This window comes from Nyctereutes procyonoides, unplaced genomic scaffold (assembly GCF_905146905.1).
Source record: "Nyctereutes procyonoides isolate TBG_1078 unplaced genomic scaffold, NYPRO_anot_genome, whole genome shotgun sequence".
NCBI lineage: Eukaryota > Metazoa > Chordata > Mammalia > Carnivora > Canidae > Nyctereutes > Nyctereutes procyonoides.
Genome location: NW_026575025.1, coordinates 14,322,619 through 14,347,942, shown reverse-complemented (window position 1 = coordinate 14,347,942; position 25,324 = coordinate 14,322,619). Strand labels below are relative to the sequence as shown.

At 43.6% G+C, this 25,324-nt stretch overlaps 2 protein-coding genes across 5 annotated transcripts; one reads left to right on the top strand and one right to left on the bottom strand.

Annotated features, from left to right (window-relative positions):
• Window positions 1-1,607: 1,607 nt before the first annotated feature.
• On the bottom strand, window positions 1,608-25,320 carry CPSF7 (cleavage and polyadenylation specific factor 7). 4 transcript variants are annotated; one of them, XM_055312788.1, is made up of 10 exons: window positions 25,247-25,320; window positions 24,520-24,638; window positions 17,349-17,567; window positions 16,422-16,525; window positions 15,903-16,048; window positions 12,665-13,079; window positions 11,610-11,728; window positions 9,215-9,383; window positions 8,397-8,564; window positions 1,608-3,663 (listed from the first exon to the last, which is right to left on the bottom strand). In XM_055312788.1, the coding sequence occupies exons 2-9, from the start codon at window positions 24,571-24,573 to the stop codon at window positions 8,402-8,404; spliced, it is 1,389 nt and encodes a 462-aa protein (XP_055168763.1). In that variant the 5' UTR covers window positions 24,574-24,638; window positions 25,247-25,320; the 3' UTR covers window positions 1,608-3,663; window positions 8,397-8,401. The 4 variants fall into 4 exon arrangements, with proteins under 4 accessions (XP_055168763.1, XP_055168755.1, XP_055168773.1 ...); XM_055312780.1 differs by having other exon boundaries at window positions 15,876-16,048; window positions 25,247-25,319; XM_055312798.1 differs by lacking the exon at window positions 25,247-25,320 and adding an exon at window positions 25,174-25,231 and having other exon boundaries at window positions 15,876-16,048.
• Window positions 24,572-25,283, top strand: LOC129503193 (serine/arginine repetitive matrix protein 1-like). The gene is made up of 2 exons (XM_055315163.1): window positions 24,572-25,005; window positions 25,088-25,283. The coding sequence occupies exons 1-2, from the start codon at window positions 24,572-24,574 to the stop codon at window positions 25,281-25,283; spliced, it is 630 nt and encodes a 209-aa protein (XP_055171138.1).
• Window positions 25,321-25,324: the final 4 nt, after the last annotated feature.

Sequence of the window (25,324 nt, the reverse complement as noted above, 5' to 3'; positions counted from 1 at the left end):
GAGTCTCAGTCTAGATCAAGTAAATTCCACTCCTCAGCAGGTACCACTTGAGGATGAGAATGAGTGGTTGGAAACAGGTTTAGAGCAGAAGTCCTCTTGTTGATTTCATGGTTCTCCAGGAGCTTAGTGCCTTGTGCTTCTTGCAGATGGTTTCATGGGTGTTCATTCTTCCTGGTGCTTGCTGGAGCCACCATGTGAAGATAAGAGTCAAACCAGGGTAGAACGTCCTACAACAGAAACTGAGGCAGCAGAGGATGGGAATGAGCATAGTCTTTCAGGGTTAATGTGGTCAGATGCTATCTTCACTGAATGCCAAGGGAAGCCACTTTACAGTCCATCTAGACAGGATCAACATTCTGGAACAGTAGAGAGGACCTGAGTAAAGGAGCAGGCCTTGGTCACACAGGCTGGTAGAGATATTCTAGACCTGCTCAGATATTCACTCATGGCTAGAACTTCTCTAGAGGCTGAGGTCTGGCTCTGTACCATGGCAGCAGTGTGTAGGAGACGAATACTTACCCAGTGCCTGGCAGAGTAGACTTAATCCATACCATGATCCTACAAGGCAGAAGATCAACTCAAATGTTAAGTCAACCTGTATCTGAGGGCATTCAGCTTAATAAGAGTTGGGGTTTGAACTAAGAGTAACACAAAGATCATTCCCTTTGTTACACCATGGTAACTCTTCAATGAAGAATGTGTTTACATCTCTAAACTACCAGTCCTCACAATTTAATTTACATGAAATTCATCTAGAACATAAAAAGTAGATTTCTAGACTTCATGTGGATGTGGATGCAGCCCAAGAACTGGCTTTTCAAAAAGCAAGCACAACATGTAACCAAGATGGTTGGAACCATCAAACTTGCCTTGAGAGCCCACTCTTTATTTCCCATATGCTGCGCATGGTCGTAGAGCTTTGGGGGCTTTCTCTCCCTCTGAAGGTTTCTTGCTTTTATGCTGATCTTGCCTTTGTTGGCCCCAGTACACATTATATATCACCTGGTCTCTGGTTCATCTTCTTATACATGTAAGCTCTTTAGTTACAAGAAGCTTTCTGGAATTCCAAACTCTCCCACAACACTCTGCTAAACTTTCCCAATGTTTAGACCATAGTCCAATTTCTAAAACCTGCTCACATTTGTTTGCTCAGATTCTTAAAACAATGCCGTGGAAGGCAGAACAGCTATGGGTGGGTCTCAGCCCACAGTCCACAGGTGGTGTCCATAGGTGGTGTAAGCAGGCAGGGGCAAGCATACCTCCTGACTCCAAGCAGAGTCCTCCCACCCAGAACTTGAGAACATCAGAACTGAACCCTAAGGGGAGGACACTTAACTCAGGGAATGAATCTTAGGAATCTTGAAGCATAAAGGACGACTTGGAATTTTTCCTCCCTTAGTTTAGATGGCTAAGGAAGCAAGCTAACCCACAAGGGGGCACTTGCAAAGATCTGCACCAGAGGGCCCCTAGTGTACCGCAGGCAACCACATACCCGACCTTGACCTGCGATTCTAGCTCAGAACTCGGGGCTTCAGCACCATCCCATAGCCTCTACATCAGTCCCAGCCCGTGTCCCAGACACCTCAACAAATCTATTCAATGCGGAATCCAAAAAACAGCTCACACCCCATTTATTATTTAAAAATATTTTGTTACAAAAGGAAAAAAATACAATGCAGTATAAAAGATTGACAGCGTCATCAAGTTTATTACACAATTTTCAACCTATCAGAAAGACAAACAAATCACCGACAACAGGGGGACGGGGCCTTGGCCTTTTTGAGGGCTGGGTTTTTCTTTCCTTTTGCTATCAGGAAATAAAACTAAAATTTTTGTCATTGAGTAAAAACAAAACAAGAATGGGGAGAAAAAAATTCTCCGGGTAAACAGCTTTTCTGGTATTCTCTATTTTTTTTTTTCCTTAAACTGTCACCGTACTTGGTTTTCTCTACATTTTAAAAAGACACCCGGAGCTGCTCCCGAGGATAAGCACATTACTTAACGCTTGGCCAGTTGGGCGGGGGGCCATGTTCTGAAGTAGAGGTGGGGATGGGGTTGGGGGGACAGGGGGAAATAGCTACAAACTGTAGCCTCTGTCCCAAGGGAATGTGCCTGTCCAACCCTGGGGGCCCCCTCACTGACTGACCATGGGCTAGGTCAGAAACGTGCAGGGCACAGAAGAAGGGTTGGGTCCAACTCGGTCTCTCCCGTCTGAGCCAGAAGGGTCTCCAGTGGCCCTATGTCTCACACGCCGTCTCATCTCCTGTTAGATGTCACATGCCCTGTAAATGCATGCAGAAGCAGCAGCCATCGCCCTGTGGGTACCGCAGGACCCTGTTACTGCTGCTTCCATCAGCAGCAAACACACAACTTGGATGTTCTGTGAAGAGCAATTCCATTGGCCTGTGTAGAAAATGACCCCGAGTGGTGGTCCGTAGGACTCTGAGCTGAGCTCGTTCAAGTCAGGCTCCACTTCCTCCTTGCTCCTCATCAGAGGCAGGAAGTACCTCCACATAGAGTGAAGGAAACTATTAATACGTCAATAGTCCAAAGGTGGAAAGACACCAAATTTATGACTACCTGCCTATTAGTGCCAGGTTATCCCACAGTAAGTAAAAGTATGTACCTGGGGGATGCAAGCGCATGCTCACATTGAATCTGAAGAAAAGCCTATATGGAAGTAGGCCTAGCCTGCCCTAGCTTGCCTCCTCTCCTACCCCTCCCGGTACTTCACAGGGCTTCTTCAGTGCTGAGGTCCGATGTCCCCATCTCCCAAGGGCAGCATCTTCCTCTAAAACAAGGAAGCAGCCTTCTTGGGGGAGGGGCTCCATGTGTGAAACAGAAAAGCCCCAGGAAAGGGAACACCTAGTACAGCTGGTTACTGCAAGAGGCAACCAAGCACGAAGCAGCAGTGGGTGGTAACTGGCTCTGCCAGGCTCCCAGCAGCAAGCAACCTCATGGCCTTCTCTGCTTACGAGGGGCAAGTCCAATGAAGTGGCTGGGCAGCAGGGAGGTGGAAAGACTCAGTCCTCTGGGAGGTCAGGGAAACAAACTGTCAGTATGGAAGAGGGAAAAGCAAGAACAGGAGAAGCTTTTCATATGGGAATTTCTGTTCTCAAGATCCCTCTTCAAAGGGCTGAGAAGGTAAAGGAGTTAAACAAAGAAGTGGTATGTTAGCAAGGGGATTGGACCCTCTTGGCCCCATCAAACCTAATGCTGAGGGCAGGACCCTGGGCTTATTTTGGCACACCCAGTCACTTCTCCTAGATCCTGCACGGAGGAACCGTTTTCTGTGGGAAGAAAGTCTTCCCATCAACCTCACCACTGAATTCCTCCTGGAGAATCAGAAACTCCTACGTTTCCTTGGACAAAGCACCATTCTCTATGGAGACCAGGGGCCTAGACATGTTTTCTTCCTGTCTGCCACCCCTTCCAACCACATGGAAGTCTTTAGGTTCCTTCCCCTGACAAACAGGAGGTGTGGGATTGGGAGGGCTGCCAGGCAATCTTCCAATCTGTAGGGCAGAGGGTATTCCCTGGGTGTCTGAAGGGAGTTAGGGGTTTGGAGGAAGGGAGAGGGGTGGAGTGGCCTCCGTCCTTTAGTCCTGATCAAGGTGAGGAGATGCAAGTCCATTAAAAAAACATTTGCTTCCAACCAGACTCCTGCAATGAGAACATCAGAAGAAAAAGAAAACACATGTTAGAGATTATCTTCTGATTGATGTGTTTACAGGAACTATACTGGCATTGTCTAAAGTTACAATGTATGAAGTGGGGTATATACACAGACAGAATGCAAGCCTGGGAAAGCGAAGGAAAGAAAGCAGGATTGTCTGGAGGTGTCTGGGTACTGTCCATAGTGAGGGATGGTTGCAGGAACTACAGTGAGTAGAGAGAAAAAGCAGTAACATCTCAGTTTATGGTTAGGGAGAAACAGACAATGAAATGAAGTCTCAAAGCAGTTTGACTAAAAAGGAGACTTTGGCTGGAGAAATATGAAACTACGACAATCCAAAAAGAGTTGCAATAAGGGAATATAGGGAGTTGAAATACCATTTCAGAAAATATGTTCTGAGCAACTCTGAGCTTACCTTAAGGGGTAGGGTAAAAATCTGGAAATGGGAGGTACAAAGGTAAGAAAACAAATGTGCACATAACCAAATCCATTAACCCACAAACACCCAAGAGGCCCTAGCAGGGAGCATGTACTTAACACAGGAACTCCTAAACCCTCAAGAAGCCCTGTTTAACACATCCTTATGCATCCGTGTGCGCGCACACACACACACACACAGAACCAAGGATGTACTAAGCTATACTAAAACTCAAGGGATTTTAAATCTTTCCCCAGACGACAGCTTTGAGTAAGGGGCCAAGTAGCAGTTTCATATCAAGCAAGAGTTATCTGGCCAGGCCAGAACAGAGAGCAGAGCGTGGAAGTGAACGAATTCGTAGTCACAATTAAGAACTTCCATAGAACAGTAAGGCACTGTTCAGCCCCTCACCACATCTCTGCCAAACCTAAGGCCCCTAGTATGCCCAGCCCTTGTTCCAGGGTTGCAGTTATCAGTCAGCGGGGAGCAGCCTGATCAAGCTGACCGCATAAAGGAGAATGAACAGCGAACAGGAAAAAGAGAGATTAAATCAGGCTTAGGACTTCTACTAATGGCCAAACCCATAATATAGCCTCCACACAAATGCTCACTCTTTATGTATGCACTTCTTTTTTTTTTAAAAAAAAAAAAGACTATTTATTCATGAGAGACAGAGAGAGAGAGAGAGAGAGAGAGAGAGAGAGAGAGAGAGAGAGAGAGAGGCAGAGACACAGGCAGAGGGAGAAGCAGGCTCCATGCAGGGAGTCTGACATGGGACTCGATCCCAGGTCTCCAGGATCATGCCCTGGGCTGAAGGCGATGCTAAACCGCTAAGCCACCCACGCTGCCCTATGTATGCACTTCTGTAACCTGGAGGAATCACCTAAGTAAAAAACATCCACAAGCAGCCTGCTCCTTCTACATTCTACTATTTCGGCTTGGGAGCCTCAGAATCTGTTCTAGAAGTTTCTGCCTTCCAGCTTCTCTAAACAGCTATGCTCACAGCTACTTGTCTCATTTCCTGAGAAAACTCTGAAGCCCGCAGTGCCTCTCCCCTTCAAACCATTTGGGTTTCTGTATCTTTGCATTGGATCAAAATTGAACAGAATGTTTAGTTTTCATTGGACTGGGAGGAAAGGAATGAGGTGAGAATAATTATATTTTAAATACAATAATATCCCCAAATAATGAGCCAATAGCTGAGAACTACAATAAGTTGAAGCCAAAGCCACACATTACCTAAGAATATCCTCAGATTCCAAAGCATACACACATATACTCCAAAGGAGATGTAATTTGGAAACTGTTCAAAACAAAACAACAAAGGATAACTAATACATCAGGAGAAATCAACTGTTGCACTCAATTCTTACAGGTTGTGGTTACCTTTGGTGGTAATGTTTGGAGGCAGGCAGAAAGGATGGATAGAAAAGCTTGCTGTTGTATTGCTGCCTCGAGATGGAACAAATCCTTTGGCTCTCAGGAACACTCATCCAACAATATAAACACTAGTATTTTTAACTAAAATGTGTCATACACAGAACTTCCAACAGTTCTCCAGCTAAATGGACCCACATACCATCTCCCCAACACGGAACCTCCTACATCACGACTTGGTGACTGAAGATAGAATGCAAAGTTCTTAAGATGAGAATGTGAGCAACTGACATTTTTTGGGTTTCTGATTCAGTTCTTTTGGACTAGCTATCTGGATGGAATAACCAACATACCTAAGGGATAAAAAATGGGAACCTGGAAAACCTTTTTCCTCCTGTTGTCATAGGCTCACACCAGCCAAATGACTGTTTTCTGAGAACTACAGGGTTACAGGTTCTTCAGAGTTATGGAGGAACACTTTATGAGAAACACTCATTTATGACATTAATGAGAAACACTCATTTTACAGTTGGAAAAAATGATGCAAAATGACAGCCTCAGGTTCAGATGTTTAGTACCCAAAATGCTAGTCTATCAGTGGATCTCGCAATTTGTCTTTCAAAAGACTGTTAGAAGGAGAGCCACCAGGAATGGTGACATGCAGTTACATGCTCTAACTGCTAACCCAAATGTGGCCTTAGAGGTTATAATTCATGCTCTGCATGGACAAGTACCTCCCTGGTCACTATTCTTTAGTCTTTTCCAGTATGAAGGACCCATGCTGTGAGCAGCAGGATTAGGGGAGAGGGGACACTCAACTCCACAGCAACACTAGCAACTGTGTTAGCTCAAACAAGAGCAGGGATGGGACAGGAACAAAGGTCTACCCTAACACCCACCCTCCTTTCCACTCCAAGGCCGAATTAGGCCAGAGTCCACTTCCCCTGGAGAAATATGGGTACCTCCCTAAACTCAGTTTGTCGCAAAATCTAGAAGTATCTAGCACCCACAGCCTGTTAGTTTTATATAGATTATCTCAGATTTCAGTGATACCATGCACTTTAAAATTTTGTGGAATTGAGTGTTTTAGAAACAGAAGGGAAGCAGGTAAAAAAATGTTAGTTAACCTTTCATTTTCCCACTTACCTCCTACAGAAGACAACAAAAAGTAATTTCCAGCTAGAACCACTTTTATCAATGCAGATAATGCAAACAATAAAGTCGAGGGCAGCAGCCAAACATAACTGAACTCCTTTCTTGTTAGTAGGTTATCAGTGGGCCAAACATGGCACTTTCTGACTGTTTACAGTCCAGCTATTGCTAGTGAACTACGGGCATTCCCAGGTAGCAAGAGGGTCTCTCTCTTTTTTTTAAATATTTTATTTATTTATTCATAGAGACAGAGAGAGAGGCAGAGACACAGGCAGAGGGAGAAGCAGGCATCATACAGAGAGCCTGACGTGGGACTCGATCCAGGGTCTCCAGGATCACGCCTTGGGCTGTAGGCGGTGCTAAACCGCTGCACCACCAGGGCTGCCCAAGAGGGTCTCTTTTCTCATCTTCATTCAGTTACCCATCTAGCCACCTCCAAAGAACCACCGAGAGCCCTTCCTAATCCTCACCCTCCTGGTTCAATTACCATTACTTTGGACCAACCAAATTGGCCAAAAAACACCCAAAAAACAAGGACATTTTCGTAACACACTTGATGTGAATGAAACCATAAAGTTGAGAAGAGACCCCAAAGAGATCTGGGTCTTGCAGTGGCCTCCAGGAACCATAAACAGATCATCCTAGCCAGAATCTAGACTACTTTTAAAGGCCTCCATAGAAACAGAATAAAAAACACTCTTTGGTTACTTATATACTAGAAACCATACAAAGTTCTGAGGAAAAAGCGGGAGTCCCTGGATCCAGCCAAGCCTAGCTCAACTTCTCAATAACCTGAGTTAATATAGCTCCCCTCACAATTCTACTTTTGTTTTGCTAAAAAAAATAAATAAATAAAAATAGAAAAAATCAATCACTGTCAATAAGTTTTTCATTCCCAAAACAGATCCTTCCACTGAAGTATCCTCTTTACAACCTCTACATTATTAAATATGATTTTTTCAGATCAGCTTTCTCCTAAAGTATCCTGAGTTTCAAAATCCTAATAGATACTAATTCTTTTTTTTTTTTAAGATTTTATTTATTTATTCATGAGAGACACACAGAGAGAGAGGCAGAGACACAGGCTGAGGGAGAAGCAGGCTCCATGCAGGGAGCCCGATGTGGGACTCGATCCCAGGACTCCAAGATCACGCCCTGAGCCAAAGGCAGGTGCCAAACCGCTGAGCCACCCAGGGATCCCTAGATACTAATTCTTAAAATTGTTAATGTTGCACCTTGAAAACTAACAAGTAGGCAATGGTCTTACTTTTTTGTCTTGGTCAATTTCCTAATTTTGTACTTGAAAGTTTGGCGGGGTGAAAATATAATTGGCTATCAATACTGAAAACTCGGTATGTGATGAGTACCATGAGTGCTAAATGCTCTAGACAGAATGTCTCACTGAATTCAGCAATTCAACGAAGACAGCTGCGTTTACGGTCTTCATTTACACATGAGAAAACTTAAGAACAAAGTAATGTGGCCTGCAGACACTGTGCTCTCATCCCAGATGTCATGCTGTCTCTCAGATATCGGGTTAAGGCAGACAAGACACAAACAGAACCAGCTCAATTTCAGGTCCATTTCAGGATAAGACTTCTCCAAAGGAGCAGGAAGAGCAAGCAATCTGCCCTCCTCAATTTTCTGTTACCTAAGTCAAAAGTCCTCCCTTTCCCTTTGACTGCTTTAAAAAGAGAGCAAAATCTTCACGATCACCAGTATTTTGTCCTTTGTGGCAGGCCACCCATAGCCAGGAACAGGGCCCCGTCTCACCTGTCTCAGTGGTGCCGGTCCCGCTCTCTATCCCGGTGTCTCTCGTGCTCCCGGTTCCTTTCTTGGAAATAATCATCATGCCGATCTTCGTTATGAAGCAGGTCCCGATGCCTCCTGCTGCTTTCCCGGGACCGGCTAGGTGACCTCTCTCGGGACCGATGTCTTTTCCTATTAGAAAGATCCTTCAGCCTCACTCAGAGGACCTACTACGTGCCTTCCAAGAGTGTTGTTTTCTGGTGTCTTCCAGTATTTGTCTGAACCCCTTTTCTATTATGGGCCCAATGTCTGAGGATGTCAGCTCTTTGAGGACTAATCTTTTTTTGGGAAAAAGGAATAATCAAATGTGTTGAGATCTTACTAATGAATCAGGCACAGTGCTAGGAGCTTTACATGCTTATCTCATCTCATCTCTACAACAGGGCTGTAAGAGAAGTACTATTATTGTCCCTTTTTTAAAATGAGAAAAATGAGGCTTAGAAAGCTGGTGACTGCCACACTCAAAGCCGTACAGGTACTTTGGAGTAGAAATGGGACTCGAATCCAAGCACTTATGGCTTCAAAGCCCATGTTCTTAACTATGCTGGTCTAATCTTTATTCCTAAATAGCCCACTGCCTCACTGAACAACGGATTGCAGACATTACAACATTCATTAATGCAGATGTGACTAATTCCTTCCCCTTAAATAAGATAGCAGAGGTAGGCCTGTTCTTTCAGCCAGGGCCTTGCCACATCCCCTGGGCTCTCTTCCTCTCCCTGCCAATCCCTGGAAGAGTGCTGCTCGGGGCTGGTAGGCTGCTGAAGCAACCAATAACTCACCTGGACGAGCTTCCGCTGGCACCCACACTGTAGGACTTGGCTTCAATGCCATGAAGACAGTCCTTAAGAGAGGAGATGAGGACACGGCAACGCTCATCATTGGCAACCCGGGACTGTTTGATAACAGCAATGGCTGTGAGCAGCGTCTCAATCGCGTCACTGTAATCCCCTGACAGGGGACGGATGGGAAAGGCCAAGAATGAGCAGAGGCAGTAGATTAACTGGACCAAAAGGAGAACTCAAGAGGGCACAAACAGTAACTAGTTGTCTCACAGAACCACGGTAAGATGAATGAGGCAGAAGTGGCAGGTATAAAAGTGGACGGCATCTATATTTCAACAGTCTGCAATCAGGGATTCTCAGATGTTGCCAGTGGATATACAAAGTGGTGCAGGGTAGTCTGAGAACAATCTAATATCCGTTACAATAAACAATGTGCATACTTTTTGACCCAGAAAGTCTAAGAACAGTTCTACTTCTGTTCACAAGCATGTAAGCTTAACAGTGTTATTTTTCAGCATTATTTTATCAAAAAATTAGACACAAATTAAATTTCCTTCAGTGGCATCTGGCTATATAAATTATGTGATGCCGGTTTTATAAAATATTACACAGTTGTTAAGAGGCACGTGATAAATCTGCACGTAACAAAGTAATCCACATAAAGCGCTTAGCACAGTGCCAGGCACACAGTAAGGGCTCAATAAATGTTAGATATTATACACTGGTAGATGTCCAGAACATTAATTTTTTTAAAGTCGCAAAACAGTATTCCGTTTTTGTAAAAGGAATAAAAATTATATTTATGTTGTCATATGCACAGAAAAAAAATGAGGGACACTAAATTGTGGAAGGTGGTCTTGGTGGTGGGCCTTGCATAGAGGACTTTCATTAATTACCACTGCACATTTTTTTTTAATTTTTTAAATTTTAATTTTTTTCCACTGCACATTTCTAAGTCTGAATTATTTTAAATCTATAATCGGATGTGTGTACACATATACATAACATATACCTAACATGTCTGTATGTAGAGTATATTTATATATACGTGTTTTTAAATTTCGCTGCCATGAAGAACTAGCCCCTTCATTCCCCAAATGTGCACAGTGCCTGGCTCAAGGTTTGTGGTCATGGGGTAGGTACTTGCACAATGCTTTTCCATGCTAAGTCAAGTGCAATACAGACAGAAGATAATGCAAGGAAAGCATGGAACCAGACAGGAGTCCAGTGAAGAGGACTGGCAGCTTCCTCTGTGCAGGGCAATAAGAATAGAACGGAAACTGTGGAGGAACTGTGATTCTGTAGAGATCCAGGAACACCAGGATGTCAGCTCTACCAGAGCAGGGAATTTTTGCTTATTTTGTAACCATTCAGTAAGTATTTGTGGTTTGAATGACTGGAATGAGAACAACAAAAACGGACAGAGATAGAGATTCAGTTATTGATCATCTTAAGGTGCAGGAGTTTGTAAGGAAGAACAATGACTATTTCCTTTATACTCCTCTGTATACTGAACTTGTTAAAATGAGCACAGATTACTTTCTAATTAAAAAATCTTTCAGAAAAAAAGAATCTTTCAGATGTCAGTTTTCTGGAGGAAAAAATAAAGAGAGAGAATATATGTATTTCCTGTCTTTAACCTACCCTGTGGATTCAAATTTTGCAGCCAGAGATGAAAAATTACAGAAAACAGATGGCAATATTTAGTGTTATTTCCTAGGAGATCTGACAATCTACATTTACATCAGTGTGGGAAACTCACAAGAAAGAAGTCTGACTGATACCATAACATGAGACTCGGACCAAAACCCTATAAAGAACCAAAGATTCCATACTAGGGCTCTCAGAGTTACAGCTTCTGGTTCTGCCCACTTAATACTGACGGGGGCAAAAGTTAGCTCTAAGGGCATATATTATGTCTTACAATGACACCCAACAGACTTGCATCTTTCTAGGAGAGGCTACAGAGAGGTCAGCAGTTCTGTCTAAACCCCCAAATACAATGAAATTCCATATCAAACCATATCTAGTCCTAAGAAACCTGCAGTCTACACTAGGACTAGACACTAGATCCACTGATCAACCATTGAGATCTCCATGAGGGCAGGAATTTCATTCTACAACAGATACTACAATGAGATACTATTTGTAATCTAGGCACTAGGTTTGTTTTCATGAGGCAGGTCTGGATACAGGCTTAATAAATTAACATCATTAGAACTTCCCCCAAGCCACAAAACCACAGTATCAGATTATATACTACTGAAAATGTGCCACTCATGAGAATCTAACAGTACTCCAACTTTATCTTGCTGAACTTCTTCCCAAAGGAAATGACAAAACATGGAAAAACTAAAGGTAAGGTGAACACAGCAGAGGTAAGGTGAGTTACCTGCACTGGCTCCAGATACCGCTTTGGAAATGGCACTGCTGGAAATTGCTCTATTTCGCTTCATGATCTCTTCAAATTCTGCTTCACTCACTGTAGAGGGCGGAGGGCCCGAATCTCGGCTGCACAGAAATAACACCATTCCTGATTGCCCAAGCCTCTTATCTTTACCATAATCTACACTACAGTGTTACTTAATCATGTTCTCCTATATAATGTCTTAAATGGTTCTCAGCCTGTTCACATTATATGTGTTCACATTCTCTTCAAGGACAGAATTTACAATATATTCTTTTGTAATTTTGGCATGACCCAATGGCACTAGACATTTGCAGCATCCCTAACAGACACGTGTGGCTCTCAATTAATTAATTAATTAATTAAAATATTTTATTTATTTATGCATGAGAGACATAGAGAGGAAGGCAGAGACACAGGCAGAGGGAGAAGCAGGCTCCACACAGGGAGCCCAACATGGGACTCGATCCCAGGTCTCCAGGGTCATGCCCTGGGCGGAAGGTGGCGCTAAACCACTGAGCTACCGGGGCTGCCCTGTGGCTCTCAATTTAATCAAGCTCCTTAAAAAAGGATTACGAGGGATCCCTGGGTGGCGCAGCGGGGTTTGGCGCCTGCCTTTGGCCCAGGGCACGATCCTGGAGACCCGGGATCAAATCCCACATTGGGCTCCCGGTGCATGGAGCCTGCTTCTCCCTCTGCCTGTGTTTCTGCCTCTCTCTCTCTCTCTCTCTCTCTCTCTCTCTCTCTCTCTCTCTGTGACTATCATAAATAAATAAAAATTTAAAAAAAAAAAAGGATTACGAAAGACATGATTAGGGTCAAGAGACTAAGATGCAAATGAAACACCAAATAAAAAAAAAAAAACATTATCTAACAGATGGTTAACTATTTCCCAGGACTCAACACTATGACAACAGTTTCTACAAGGGAAAACACAAGAATTCAGGCTTACTTACTTCCTCAGGGAGAATAAACTACATAACACATGGTCTACACTACTATAGCTGGCTCAGATCTGAAAGAAACAAGATAGTCCTTACCTGCCATGGTGGTTATAGGGTGCTGAGGCCTTCATGTAAGTATCTGGTGGAGGCCCCACTGTAGCATTTGGTGGGGGGAAGAAGGCTGGATTGAGGTGAAGGGCAGGTGGGATGGCCCCAGGGGGAGGTACAGCCAGATGAGGAGGTAATCGAGGAGGAGGGGGCATGAGATGCTGGTAGTGGATGCCAGGAGGAGGAGGAGGGACCCCAAAGCTTGAGGAGAGAGGAGGTGGGGGCGGAATTGGGGGTGGGGGCAGACCCATCAAGGGGAGGGCTGAAGGAGGGCGACTGAAGTAGGGCAGCACACTGGGGGGCTTATCCACACGGGCAGATGAAGGTACAAGGTTCTCAGAGGGTGTGGCCCGTCCATCAGCAGAATCACTAGAATCCCGTGAATGGGCCCGTGGAGGTATTCCTATGAAGCAAAACAGAACTAACGTTACTGCCCAAGGCTTTACACGTACCCATGGGACCAGCTCATCCCTCAGCAAGAGTCCTCAGATACCATACTGAGGAAGGTGACAGGCAGCTGAGAAAGAAGGTAAAATCATCTATTCCCTTTTCTTTGGCCTCAGAAAAAAAGGGCTGAGGCAAGTTAGTTAAGTCATAAATCCAGAAAGCAGTATCACTCCAATTCCATGTCAGAGAATGCTCTTTATCTAGAACTCTCTGTGGTTCACACTCAATTTATCCTTAGACTTGTTTTCTATTTCTAAATGCAGGATCCTGATTAACCCAGGAGAAAATCACAGTGTTGAAGTTTGTTCATTACTGTTCAGCTGGAGTCAAGTGGATGTGGAATCCCCTTCCATGATTAAGAGTTCAGGGCCTCTCTCCTTAGACCAGTACTAGTTTACCTGAGACCAGTATTATGCTACTGTACACCTGCAATGTTCTCTCTGCAATGACATTTTGGCCAGAGAATTTGGGAGAAGTGAGGGAAGGGGAGGGGAGAGATACTTCCTCCATCTACATAACAAAACTCGTCACTGGGATGGGGAAGAGACATACACCACAGAAGACTAGAGGTCAAGTGAGAAGTAGAAAGAAAACGGGAGGTAAGCCAAGAGAAGACATGTCCACAGATTGAGCAGATGGTACACAGCTGACGGCAGGGACTCCTAGTAAAAAGCAACCCTCGTATCTGGGGAACTCCCACTATATTTCAATGGCCCAAACACTGTACCCCACAGGAAAATCACCACAGCACTTTGGTATGGTGGTGTGCACAAGGGCTCACAAATGCTTGTACACAGCTGGAAATGTGGCTGTACACTGTAAAGTCACTCAGTTAAACTTGTTCACTCTCTCCAATTTAATAGTCTACTCCAGGCCTGGTTAAGGTGGAACCCAACAGAAGAACATGATCACATAACCTTAGAAGTCTTGGAAGCAGAGAGATGCTGTTAGCAGTCAAATGTGGGCAGAAAGGAGAGTGCTCCTTAAACTAACACTTGCTGATAAACTCAACTCCAGGTTCAAGCATGCAGGGACCTATTATCTCAGCAAACACCTTACTTTCTCCACCATAGCCTATCACCGGTGCCTATCATGGCATACTTGTGCTTCATATCTTATCCATATGGCAACTTGCTTCTTCCCTGAGTTCTCTCAAACCAAAGAAAAAGGTATCAGTAAATGGGATCCTCTGAAAGTTAGCCATCTTCCCACTTTTTCAAAGATTGTTTTATATCTATGGCTACAATCCCAGAGTAGCAACATTTTTAAGCAGAGGGAGTCTACTAGCTGTACTTAGTGAATTAATAGAACCCATGTCTGTCAACATGACAGAGCAGAAAACAGCACTCAGTCACCACCATCATTTCAGCAAAGAAATGGAACACTGAGGAGTACATAGCTAAGCAGAAGTAGGAATGTTATCCCTAATGTAACTGTACCTTTATGCAGCTTAGGAAAATTAGAAAAGGGTTGAATTATACAAAGACTCTGAAACAGAGGAACTTGAAAATTCAAGTTGTCAAAGAAAAGCATGTGCCTTTTAACCCAGAGCAATGGGAGTTCACACTATATCCATCTAGGCTCTCAATCTAGTTAAAAGAACAGTTGTTCCTATGCAAATAGAGAAGTGGCCATATCTTCACCTTCAATCAATCAATTCAAGGTCCCAGTGGACCACCCAATCAATACAAGACACTATTTTGAGAGCAGGACCTAAGAAATGACAGAACACAGGTGATGAACCCCCCCACCCCCACCCCCATCAGAAAAGCAAAGAAAAGCAGCTGGCTGCTTCAGGCAGGGCATTGCAGGGTGGCTGCACTTTGTGAGGTCAGGATAATCCAAGGTCTGGTCCTCAGGTTTTGTGGGTTCAGAAACTCAACTTTAATAGTTCACCCAGGGTGATTGTACCCTAGGAAATGGATTCAACGCTAACCAAACTCACAAGAGACTGATTCATAAACCAGAATGCCAATTTATTAATTTACAATGAGAAATATAACTGCCAAGCAGACTGGAATACTTGTGTCAGCTGGTCAGCGCATTCTCTTCCCAGTAGGAGAGCCTATTTGGGAAACCAAATTAGTATCAGAAGGTGGCTTGGTGAGTACAGAATCAGAACAAAGGGAGTAAGGTGAACTCAACGGATGCTATCATCAAGCTAAGATAGTATAATGCAGCTTTATTAGTGGGAAACACTTGCCAAGCAGACTAAAATATCTGGTAATTGAAAGGGCACTCTCTTCCCCTGGACAATGCTGGAGAAACATTGTTAAACTCTTCTTTTCCAGCACTCCTTTTGGTTGATTCCTTACAGAGCACCCTTCCAACATATGTTTATTTCAAGATTATAGCCATATTTATAAACATTACCTGTATATTAAGGTGGCTGCTTGTTAATTTATACATGTTACAGTTAAGCCCATTCACTATACTGATTTAAGACAAAACCATATAATTTAGAGTTGACAGGAACTTTAAACATCATGTATCTACTTCAGAGCAGAAATAGTACAGTGACTTGACCAAGGTCACACAATGAGTCAGTGGCAAAACCAAACTATAATCTGAACCTCTCAGCACAGTGCTCTCTCTTATACACAGCCTCATTTTTGGGTCTACTAATTAACCTTGCCAACACTCATAACCACCACCACCCTCCCCCAAACTCCTCCACATTGTAGGCAGAGCCCACACCACAGAAAACAAACCCACAAATTTGCCCCCCTTCATACAGATGGTCTCCACGTACCCCCTCTTGGGACTCGGACGCACTCACGTTTCCGAGCCTGTGCCTCAAACTGTGACAGGTTCTGCCGGGTGGCCGGCCTCACGTCCACTTTTTCTCCATTAAGAACCTTTCCTGGCAAGAGTTCCAACAATTTGTGGACAGAGTTTTCAGAGGCTACCACCACCTCAGCATACCTTGAAGAAGAAAAATTAAAAATGAGTGAGATCTATTAGCCAATCAAAAGAACAAAGAAACTCTCTTCCACTTTTAGTGAAAGCTGGTAAAATAAAAGATATCTTGCTAATAACATACACAAAACTACCATCAATAAAAAGGTGTCAGCCTATAATCGTCCTATTTATTTGGATCAGAAATCAGCTCTTTTTGCCCCTCACGGATGGACATTGTTACATTGCAGCAAGGTCCCCATTCTAAGGCAGTCTGTCAAAACCAAGGCAATAACCTGGGCCAGGGGTCAGAGGGATTAAAATCCAGGGCCAAAATACAGTGTAGATCTTTATCCTAATGATGACAAACTAAAAGGGGCTTCTCAAATCCAGACCTCACCCTTTGGACTGGCCATTTGCTCGATTCTCAGCAAATTTCAACTCCACCACATCATAGACTCCTATAGAGCGAATAACCTGGATCAGCTGCTGGTCTGTGGTCCACTGGGGCCGGCAAGATGGAAAAGGAAGAAATGTCAAGAGCTACACCCCCTCCCCACCTAGAATGTCCCAAACCCTTTCCCCAAATCTAGGATTCTAGTCACAATCATGACCTCCCACAGAAATCCAAGAGCCCACCAACATTTCAATTATTGCAGGCTTTTATTATCCTCACCCATCCAGCATTCCAAAACCTCCCACCACTCCACTTGAGATTAAGAAAATTAAAACCTATTTTAACTTTGACTGCCATTTGGGCTGGCTGGTCATCAGTTCAAACAATGATTACTAGCAGCTTTTAATTACAGACCTGACAGGCTACAGTTTAACTAATGTCAGGAACTTCCCCCTCAGTATGTGCATTTCCTAATTTGGACCCTCCCTCTACCAGGCCCAAAACATGTCTATCACACAAGAATTTTTGCATAAGAATCACCACCTACCCTGAGTGTACTAGAACTATCAAGGTCTTTGATCCTGTCACCAATCGTTATCAAAGAACCAATGAATGACCCCACCAAGAGTTCAAGCTGTTCACTCTGAAATCTCATCCCACAGATGACCCTGCTAGACATAAAGCCCCAGGGTCAGGGGCATTAACAAGATGGCAGAAAAAGCAACTACCCACTTAATCATTGCTTTCTTCGGCACCAGTACGTCCTCAGGATAGTTCTCTTTCAGAGATCAATCCAACCTGATCCCAGGAAAAAGAAATCCAACCCCATCAGAGCACAAAACAGTGCAACAGTGGTTTTTGAAAATGCCATCACCTCCCAGCACTCTCCCTCCAGCCTACCCAGGAAGCTTTTTGGTTCCCCATGCTCACCCAGGAGAAGCTGCCCACGTATACAGCAGCTCGCCTATTGCGGAGGCCACTGTACGTGTACAGGATCGCAGGGCTCTTGTTATTGGGCTTGGGAGATGGCTCTTGGCGTACAGGAGGAGGTGGCTCAGTGCTGCTGCTTCTGTCATCTGAGGGCTGTGAAGTGGCTGTCAACACGTCATCATACAGGTCAATCTGATCTGTATTGTTGAACTCTGGGTCCTAAGAGATGAAGGGTTGGCAAAGGTGGGTTTGCAGACCTCCCAATGGGGTTCATTCTATATCATTCCAGTTTACTTAGAATCCACACTCAAATATTTCGTAAAATGTACAAAACTTCCCTGTCGTACCCTAGGAAGCTAGTAAGAATAATTTCCTGGTAAGAATACTTTTTCACGTAAAACCACTTCACTGAATTATGCTTCTGTAGCTTTTTCTCTCAAGACCCTCTTAGAAGTCTGCAATGCTTTCAGCTTCAGCCAACTGTGAGAATCAAAAGGTACATGATGATTACAAAAGCAAACTAAGAACACATAAAGATGCACCTGCTACTATTGTCAATGAGGTTAGCTTCTAAAGACATCTAAGATACAGTAATGAAAAACTTATTTTCCACAACTTGTACTATTTCCAAAATCACGAGTTACACAAATCTTCTTACTCTATTTAATAAGAAAAAGAGTAAAGAGTATATTCACTTAAAAATAAAAGGGAAAAGCATATTCAAGTGGGAACCCAGAATGCAAGGAATAACTGAAATTACTGGTTTAAACTTTTATATTTACACAAATGATTCAGAGAAGCTCTAAAACTCATAGTATGCAATCCTATCTTTCTATTAAGTATCCATCGAAGAAACATTTTTATTTTTGTTATTTATAAAGATTTTAATTTATTTATTCATGAGAGACATAGAGAGAGGCAGAGACATAGCCAGAGGGTGAAGCAGGCTCCATGCAAGGAGCCCGATAGGAGACTCGATCCTGGAACCCCAGGATCATGCCCTGAGCCAAAGGCAAATGCTCAACCGCTGAGCCACCCAGGCGTTCCAAAGAAACATTTTTAAAAGAAAGGAAAGGAATAACTCTGGGAGATTTTCCCTTAATATTTTTTAGGTGACAATGTAAATCCAATACATGATTGTGACACTTATAAGAGATTTCTGGGAGCAATGCCAAAGATGTTTAATGATACCACAAAAACAGTGAAGTTCTCTCAAAATATTAAGGGTCAGAAAACAGGACAAGCACCCACATCATAAACTATGTCACAGTAAGCATTTACAACATGAACATGTACTCCGAAACACAATGCAAAATATACTTTTATCATGTGTTACGTTTACACGTTTATTATTGTTATGGAATAAATGTGTTTGTCCCCCCCAAAATGCAGATGTTGAAACCCTACTCTCCACTGTGCTGTATCAGGAGGTGGGGTCTTTGGGAAGAAATTACAATTAGACCAGGCTTTAAGGGTGGAACCCTATTGAACAGGATTAGTGCCCATATAGGAGCCAAGAGAGAGCCTGCATGCTCTGCTCTGCATCCCATGAGGATACAAACTGGCATTCTGCAACCTAGAAAAGGGCCCTCACCAGAAGCCAATCTGACTTCAGCCTTCTAATCTCCAGAACTGTGAGAAATCTGCTGTTGTTTATAAGCCACTCAGTTTTTGGTATTTTGTTATAGGAATCAAGTTAACACTATATACCTCGAATCTTAAAACCACGAAAACCACCAGGAGACCTTAATGTTTCAGATTTGCAATGTCAGTTATTTCAGAGAGCTCTTTTTTATGTTAAGGATCAGAAAGTATTTTTTCAGATAACATTCTAAAACACCCTAACAGTGCTAAAGATGATGCTGCCAAAATGACAGAAAGAAGTTCAAGGTGTTTTAGGGAAACTACAGCTCATTCATGACATTGCTTTTAAAAAAAATAAAGGAAGAACCTATGTTAAGTAACTTTTCTAGTTCCCTGAAGAAACAGAGCACTTCCTCTAATGCAACTCAGGACTGGAAGCTCTAATAGCTTTCTTTGTTCAAGAACTGCAGATTCTAAGGTGACACTAGAGAGGGAACTCACTACAAAATTCATTCCTAGATCTACATACCATCACATAGTTCTGGAAACAATCTTTTAGTTTCTCAGTTTATCTGAAGTACAATAGAAGAACATGCACACAAAGCATTATTGGGCTGTTCTGATACTGAATAAAAAAGGATTCTACTTCCTGAGGCATGTAAATAATTTCAAATGCTACAAATACTCTAAAAAAATCCCACAGAGAGTTTATACCTTGTAAAAATATTGGAGAGAATTGCAAAAGAGAGTACCCTTTTTAGAGGGAACTTAAGAAAAGGGGGGTGCCCAGGTGGCTCAGTTGGTTAAAAGTTCGACTCCTGGTTTCTGCTTAGGTTGTGATCTCAGGGTTGTGGGACTGAGCCCCAAGTCAGGCTCTATGCTCAGCGTGGAGTCTGCTTGAGATTCTCTCCCTCTCTCCCTTTAAAGTTAAATAAATAAAATCTTTTTTTTTTTTAACAAGTGTTTTTTTTTTTTTATTATTTATTTATGATAGGCACACAGTGAGAGAGAGGCAGAGACACAGGCAGAGGGAGAAGCAGGCTCCATGCACCGGGAGCCTGATGTGGGATTCGATCCCGGGTCTCCAGGATCGCGCCCTGGGCCAAAGGCAGGCGCCAAACCGCTGCGCCACCCAGGGATCCCTAAAGTTAAATAAATAAAATCTTAAAAAAGAAAAAAAGAAATCAATGTGACAAAAAAGCACATGAAGACTGTTTTAGATAGTCAAAATTATAAGTAAATAAGCGTCTTGTATAAAAAGAATATATATGTAAAGAACAGGAAGAGAAGCTAACATTGGAGAGCACAGGGTAGATAATAAAGTGAGTAAAATGAAGGGCTAAAAACCTGACAAACATAATGGTGAAAAATACTTCATAGCCCTTATGTTTCAAAGAACTGCAATTCTAAACAAAATCATTTACTTATTTATATAGTAGGTATGGTAATATGCTCTTATGGTTCAAGATAGGAAGAAGATGGAAACCACTTGAACCCCTCCCATGTTCTAATCCTTAGAGAGCACTACTTTAAAAGCACCACGGTGCTTTTTCAATTTAAATCAAAGATTCTGAAATAGAACTTATGGGGAATGAGTACTTCATTACTTCAGTGAGTACTTCAGTACTCCGTGGAACCAAACTTAGAATTCCTTCTAGGCAGTATCTGTGATTCAGAAATGTACATCTCAAATTTTTAACACAGGGCAGCCTGGGTGGCTCAGCGGTTTAGCGCCGCCTGCGGCCCAGGGCCTGATCTTGGAGACCTGGGATCGAGTCCCACATCGGGCTCCCTGCATGGAGCCTGCTTCTCCCTCTGCCTGTGTCTCTGCCTCTCTCTGTGTCTCTCATTAATAAATAAATAAAATCTTTTAAAGAAATTAAAAAAAATTTTTAACACAAAAATTACCACTAATATTGGGCAGTGAACTAACATGCAGATTCGTATAGCTCAGAAACCACACATTACCAGGAAATCTCCCATACTGCAAGCCTAGGCAATCTACTCTTTCAGGGACCCCCTAGAGAGCAGATAGACTCAAGTCCTGAAAACCCTTGTTTGTATATGGATTACCTTACCACTTTAAGAAGCACAAAAGGATTCAATGAATCCAAAATTGTCACAAGATTCAAATGGTTTCTCTGGGCCATAAAACCAGGGTTCAAAAAAGCTGGTGGGAACTGTTCTGATTCACAGAGCAGGCCTGTTGAGGAGTTTATTGAAGAAACAACGTATCAAGTTGTTTTTGGATTTAAATCTACTAGCAACACCAATTCATTTTAACTTCTTCAGCTGGTCAGACAGAAAAACAGGCCTGACGTTTTTCTGATTACCAAATGTTGAATTAGGTTAAAGCAAAATCTAATTCTACAAATTAAGTGAAAAATACAATGTTTTATGTGCATTGATGCTGAAGGTTTCATTCCAGGAAGATTAAAAAAGTATGTATTTAAAACTGAATGAAGATCTCATGAAAAATTTTGTTTAGTACTATAGGAAGAACTATGACTGTCTCTTAAGCTCTTAGAGAAAAAAGAACTTGTATGATTTTGAATTTAAATAAGGACTTCTCCACCTGTACGCTCACTGTTTCTTTCTACCCTCCAATTCCCTTTTCCTAATTTCTGAGGGAAGAAAGGCTATGATTTATTTTTTCAAGGCCACCTACTCGATACCAAAGTTTCTTTTAATTGTAACTAAAGCTCAAAGCTTTTGGCTTTATAATGACAATCTCTAGTCCTCAGCTTACGCCCTCCTTCCCTGCCACTGTCCACTGCTCTCAATCACCAGGAATGCAAAGTCTTTTTAACACAGGGATCCATTTCTTCCCTGTTCCCTCCCTAGCCCTGACACTGTGCCTAGCAAAAAGAAATTGCTTAATAAGTACTTGTTGATGGAAGCAGCGAACAGTGTTGGGCAATATGCAAAGAGCCTTGCTTTGCACAAGGAACAGAGGCAAAATACTCAGCAAAGCGACAGCTCATGCTTACTTTTCCAGAGTACCTTTCCCCAGCCCAAGAGAGCAACTGTGAATTTTGACTCCCAATATGACAGGAGTAAAGCAGCTCTACAAAAGAATTTTTTACAGCTCATGTTGTAAGAGATCAGAGTCTCAGCACCCTAAGGTTCCATCCAGGAACTGCATTCATTTTGCTTGGGGGGTAGGGTACATGTGATAAGGTTCTCATGCCTGGATCAGCTTGGGATGAATTCTTAATATTCCTTAAAAAAAAAAAAAAAAAAGATTTATTTATTCATGAGAGACACACACAGAGAGAGGCAGAGACACAGGCAGAGGGAGAAGTAGGCTTCCCACAAGGAGCCCGAGGAGGGACTCAATCCTGAATCCCAGGATTATGCCCTGAGCTGAAGGCAGATGCTCAACCGCTGAGCCACCCAGGCGTCCCTTAATATTCCTAAAACATTCTAAAATACAATCTGTCCTGGCTGCCTTCAGGTCTAACCTTGCTTTTAACAATTCTTCCCAAACAGAACTTTAATATTTCTTTAGCAGCCCCCAAATTACACTAAAAGCAGCTCTACCAAAAATTAACTCATTTGGCGGGGAACACAGAGACAGAGACACACACACACCCCTACCCACCCACCCGTCTCCCTAGACCTTCCACAAATGGACATAAAATATTCAAAATCGGCACTTCTTTCACTTGCCAAGCATTAAATATTGTGTTTAGTATAAACGTCTACTAGATACCACATACAATCTTTGGCCTTAGACCCATTAAAAAAAAAAACTTTTCTAAAGCAACAGGACAACAATTAATTGTTGAGTCCAGTGACTTCTACCCTAACAAAGCAGTGACCACTGGACAAGGCCTGTGTCTCATCTAGAACCTCCAAGCTATACAGCTTAAGAAATTATGGTATTCCATTTTGTTAGACCAAATGCGGCTAGACCTGCGTGTTCTGCGCACTTCTCAATGAGCAGCATTGCTTTCAACCCACAGAGAAGGAAATCAAGGGGGGAAAAGGGTTTTTATCAATAATAAGAACTACGAGAACCTTCTTCTTTTCTTCCTGTCTTGCATTAAAAATAAAACAAAAACAACCCACAACTTGTAAAGAGTAGTAAAGATCCGATTCAAAGTAATATGGACAACTCAGGAAAATAATGGTGTGTAACTAAACTAATACACTAAAACCTTTCTTTCCATCCATAATTATTTGACTTGTTTGGGCTTAAAATTTTTTTTCCATGTATTTAGGTCAATCGGCAGTCACATGTAGAGGACTCCAGTTTACCTGAGTACACATGGGAAAATGACTATTAAATATTCTACTTCAGGAGGCTGTATAATGGGTAGAAAGTCACTATACTATTCCACTTAGGTGTTCTAAAATCTCCATGTTAGAAAACGGCATAATATGTTAAAAAAAATTAATATAACTTGTGCCAAGTGAAAAAAAATGACATGTATAAAACCTTTGTTGCCTTGTATAAAAGTCAGGGTCCAACCAGGGCACCTTCTTTAATCTGTCCTTTTTATCCTTTTTCCAGTTCCTTACGTGTACCCACGTAAGATGCTAATGAAAGGTGCTAATGGGAAGAACCAGTTTACTCATGTAAAATAGTGCTGAAAACAATTCCCGCAATATATCACTAACTTTTAAATACAGAGTACGGCACATTCTTGAGATTGACTTCAATGTTAGATTATCACTTCAAGGAATATCACTGCATAATGTTCCTTGAGGTAATATAAACCGACCGACAAATCCAGGGTATACCAAGGGGTCTATATACGCTTTTTAACTGGTGTGTCCAACACCCTTACCTCTACCCTCTACACAGCTACATTCATCAATAAAATAAAATTTATTACACCAAAATGCCTATGCACCTCTCAAAACTAGAGGCAAACTACTTACAGAAGGAAGACCCAAAACAGGCAGAATGGAGCTGCAGTTAAAGTATCTTTTACACTGTATTTTTGTACTGCCTTATGGAGGAGGGGACTACATTTCCCCGGCTGCCCTTTCAAAGAACTGCAAGGGGGAAGGGCGCCTGCGTGGTTCAGTCCATTAAGTCTCTGACTCTTGATTTCAGCACAGATCATGATCTCAGGTATGTGAGACCAAGCCCTCATCAGCTCTGCACTGGGCATGGAGCGCTTAAGATTCTCTCGCCCTCTCCCCTTCCACCTCCTTCTCCCTCTCTAAAAAGGGGGGGCGGGGGGAGAATAACCGCACAGGGAAAGGTATGAACACTGTCCTCATGAATACTACAGCAAACCTAAGTGTGATTTTCTTAAGTGTGGCTAGTCTTTGAGGAGACTGACACCCAAGTTTGGCCTCCTGGGGGAGCAAGTTCCACAGGTTGATTCACCATTCTATTATATCTAATTTTTATTTGCTCTTAAAGCTTGTAAAATTAAGCCTTGGCAGCTAAAAATCAACATAAAACGCAATGGTCAGACGTCTTTAAAGTCTGTGGGAGAGTAAAAAATTTAGACCCGGCAGAAGGATGTTCAGGCCTAGCAAAGACTGTCAATGCTTGAAACCCCTGCAAGTTTGGTCAAAGTGACTCAGCTGAGCCCAGAAAATCCCAGTGCTAACGACCCCTCACCTGATTGAACTCCTCGTCAGCATATATATCAATCAAGTCCACTCCTTCCGACATGGCTCCGGAAGGAAGATCGCGAGCCCGGAGAACGGACAAAGTAAGGAAGATGCCACTGCGGTCTCCTGAAAGAGGCAAGTTAGAAGGCATGAGGGTCCCGGGCTGGGAGGAGAGCAATGGTTGCCAACCTCCGGTCTCCAGAGACGCAGCCTCCCGGCAGCCCAAGCTCGGTCCCACCCGCCCCGCCCCGCCCCCGGCCTCGCGCCGCCCCTCGAACTCCCAGGCCGCCGGGGCTCGCGGGGCTCGCGGCCCATCGCCCTCGGGCCTGACCCGAGTTGCGCCGCAGCTGCCCGTGGCGCGACGGCAAAGCCCAGGCCTCTGCTGCGAGGGGCCCAGGGACGGCGCTGCCAAGAACGCCCGCGGAGAAGCCCGCAGCGCCAGCCCGCCGCACCTGCCTAGGCCCCAAAGCGTCCCCGGCCCGAGTCCCCGCGGGTCTGGATTTCCAGCCGCTTCCACTCCCCACCCAGGCCCAGTCCTCGCCCCCAACTAGGCCCGCCCCGCTCCCTCCCCACAGATTCAGCCCGGCGCTCTCGGCCGCCTCCTTCAAAAGCCCGCACCTCCCACCGCCCGTCGACTCCGACTGCCCCAAACGCAACCGACCCCCTCCCAGCCTCAGCGCTGGCCCCGAGCCCTCTTCCGGCTCAGCCGGCCCCCGGCCGCGCGCCCCCGTTACCGGGAATATGGCGGCGGCGGCGGCGAGTCCGGACTAGGCCCGAAGCGCGCGAACCGCTCTCGGCCCCAGGTCCCGCCC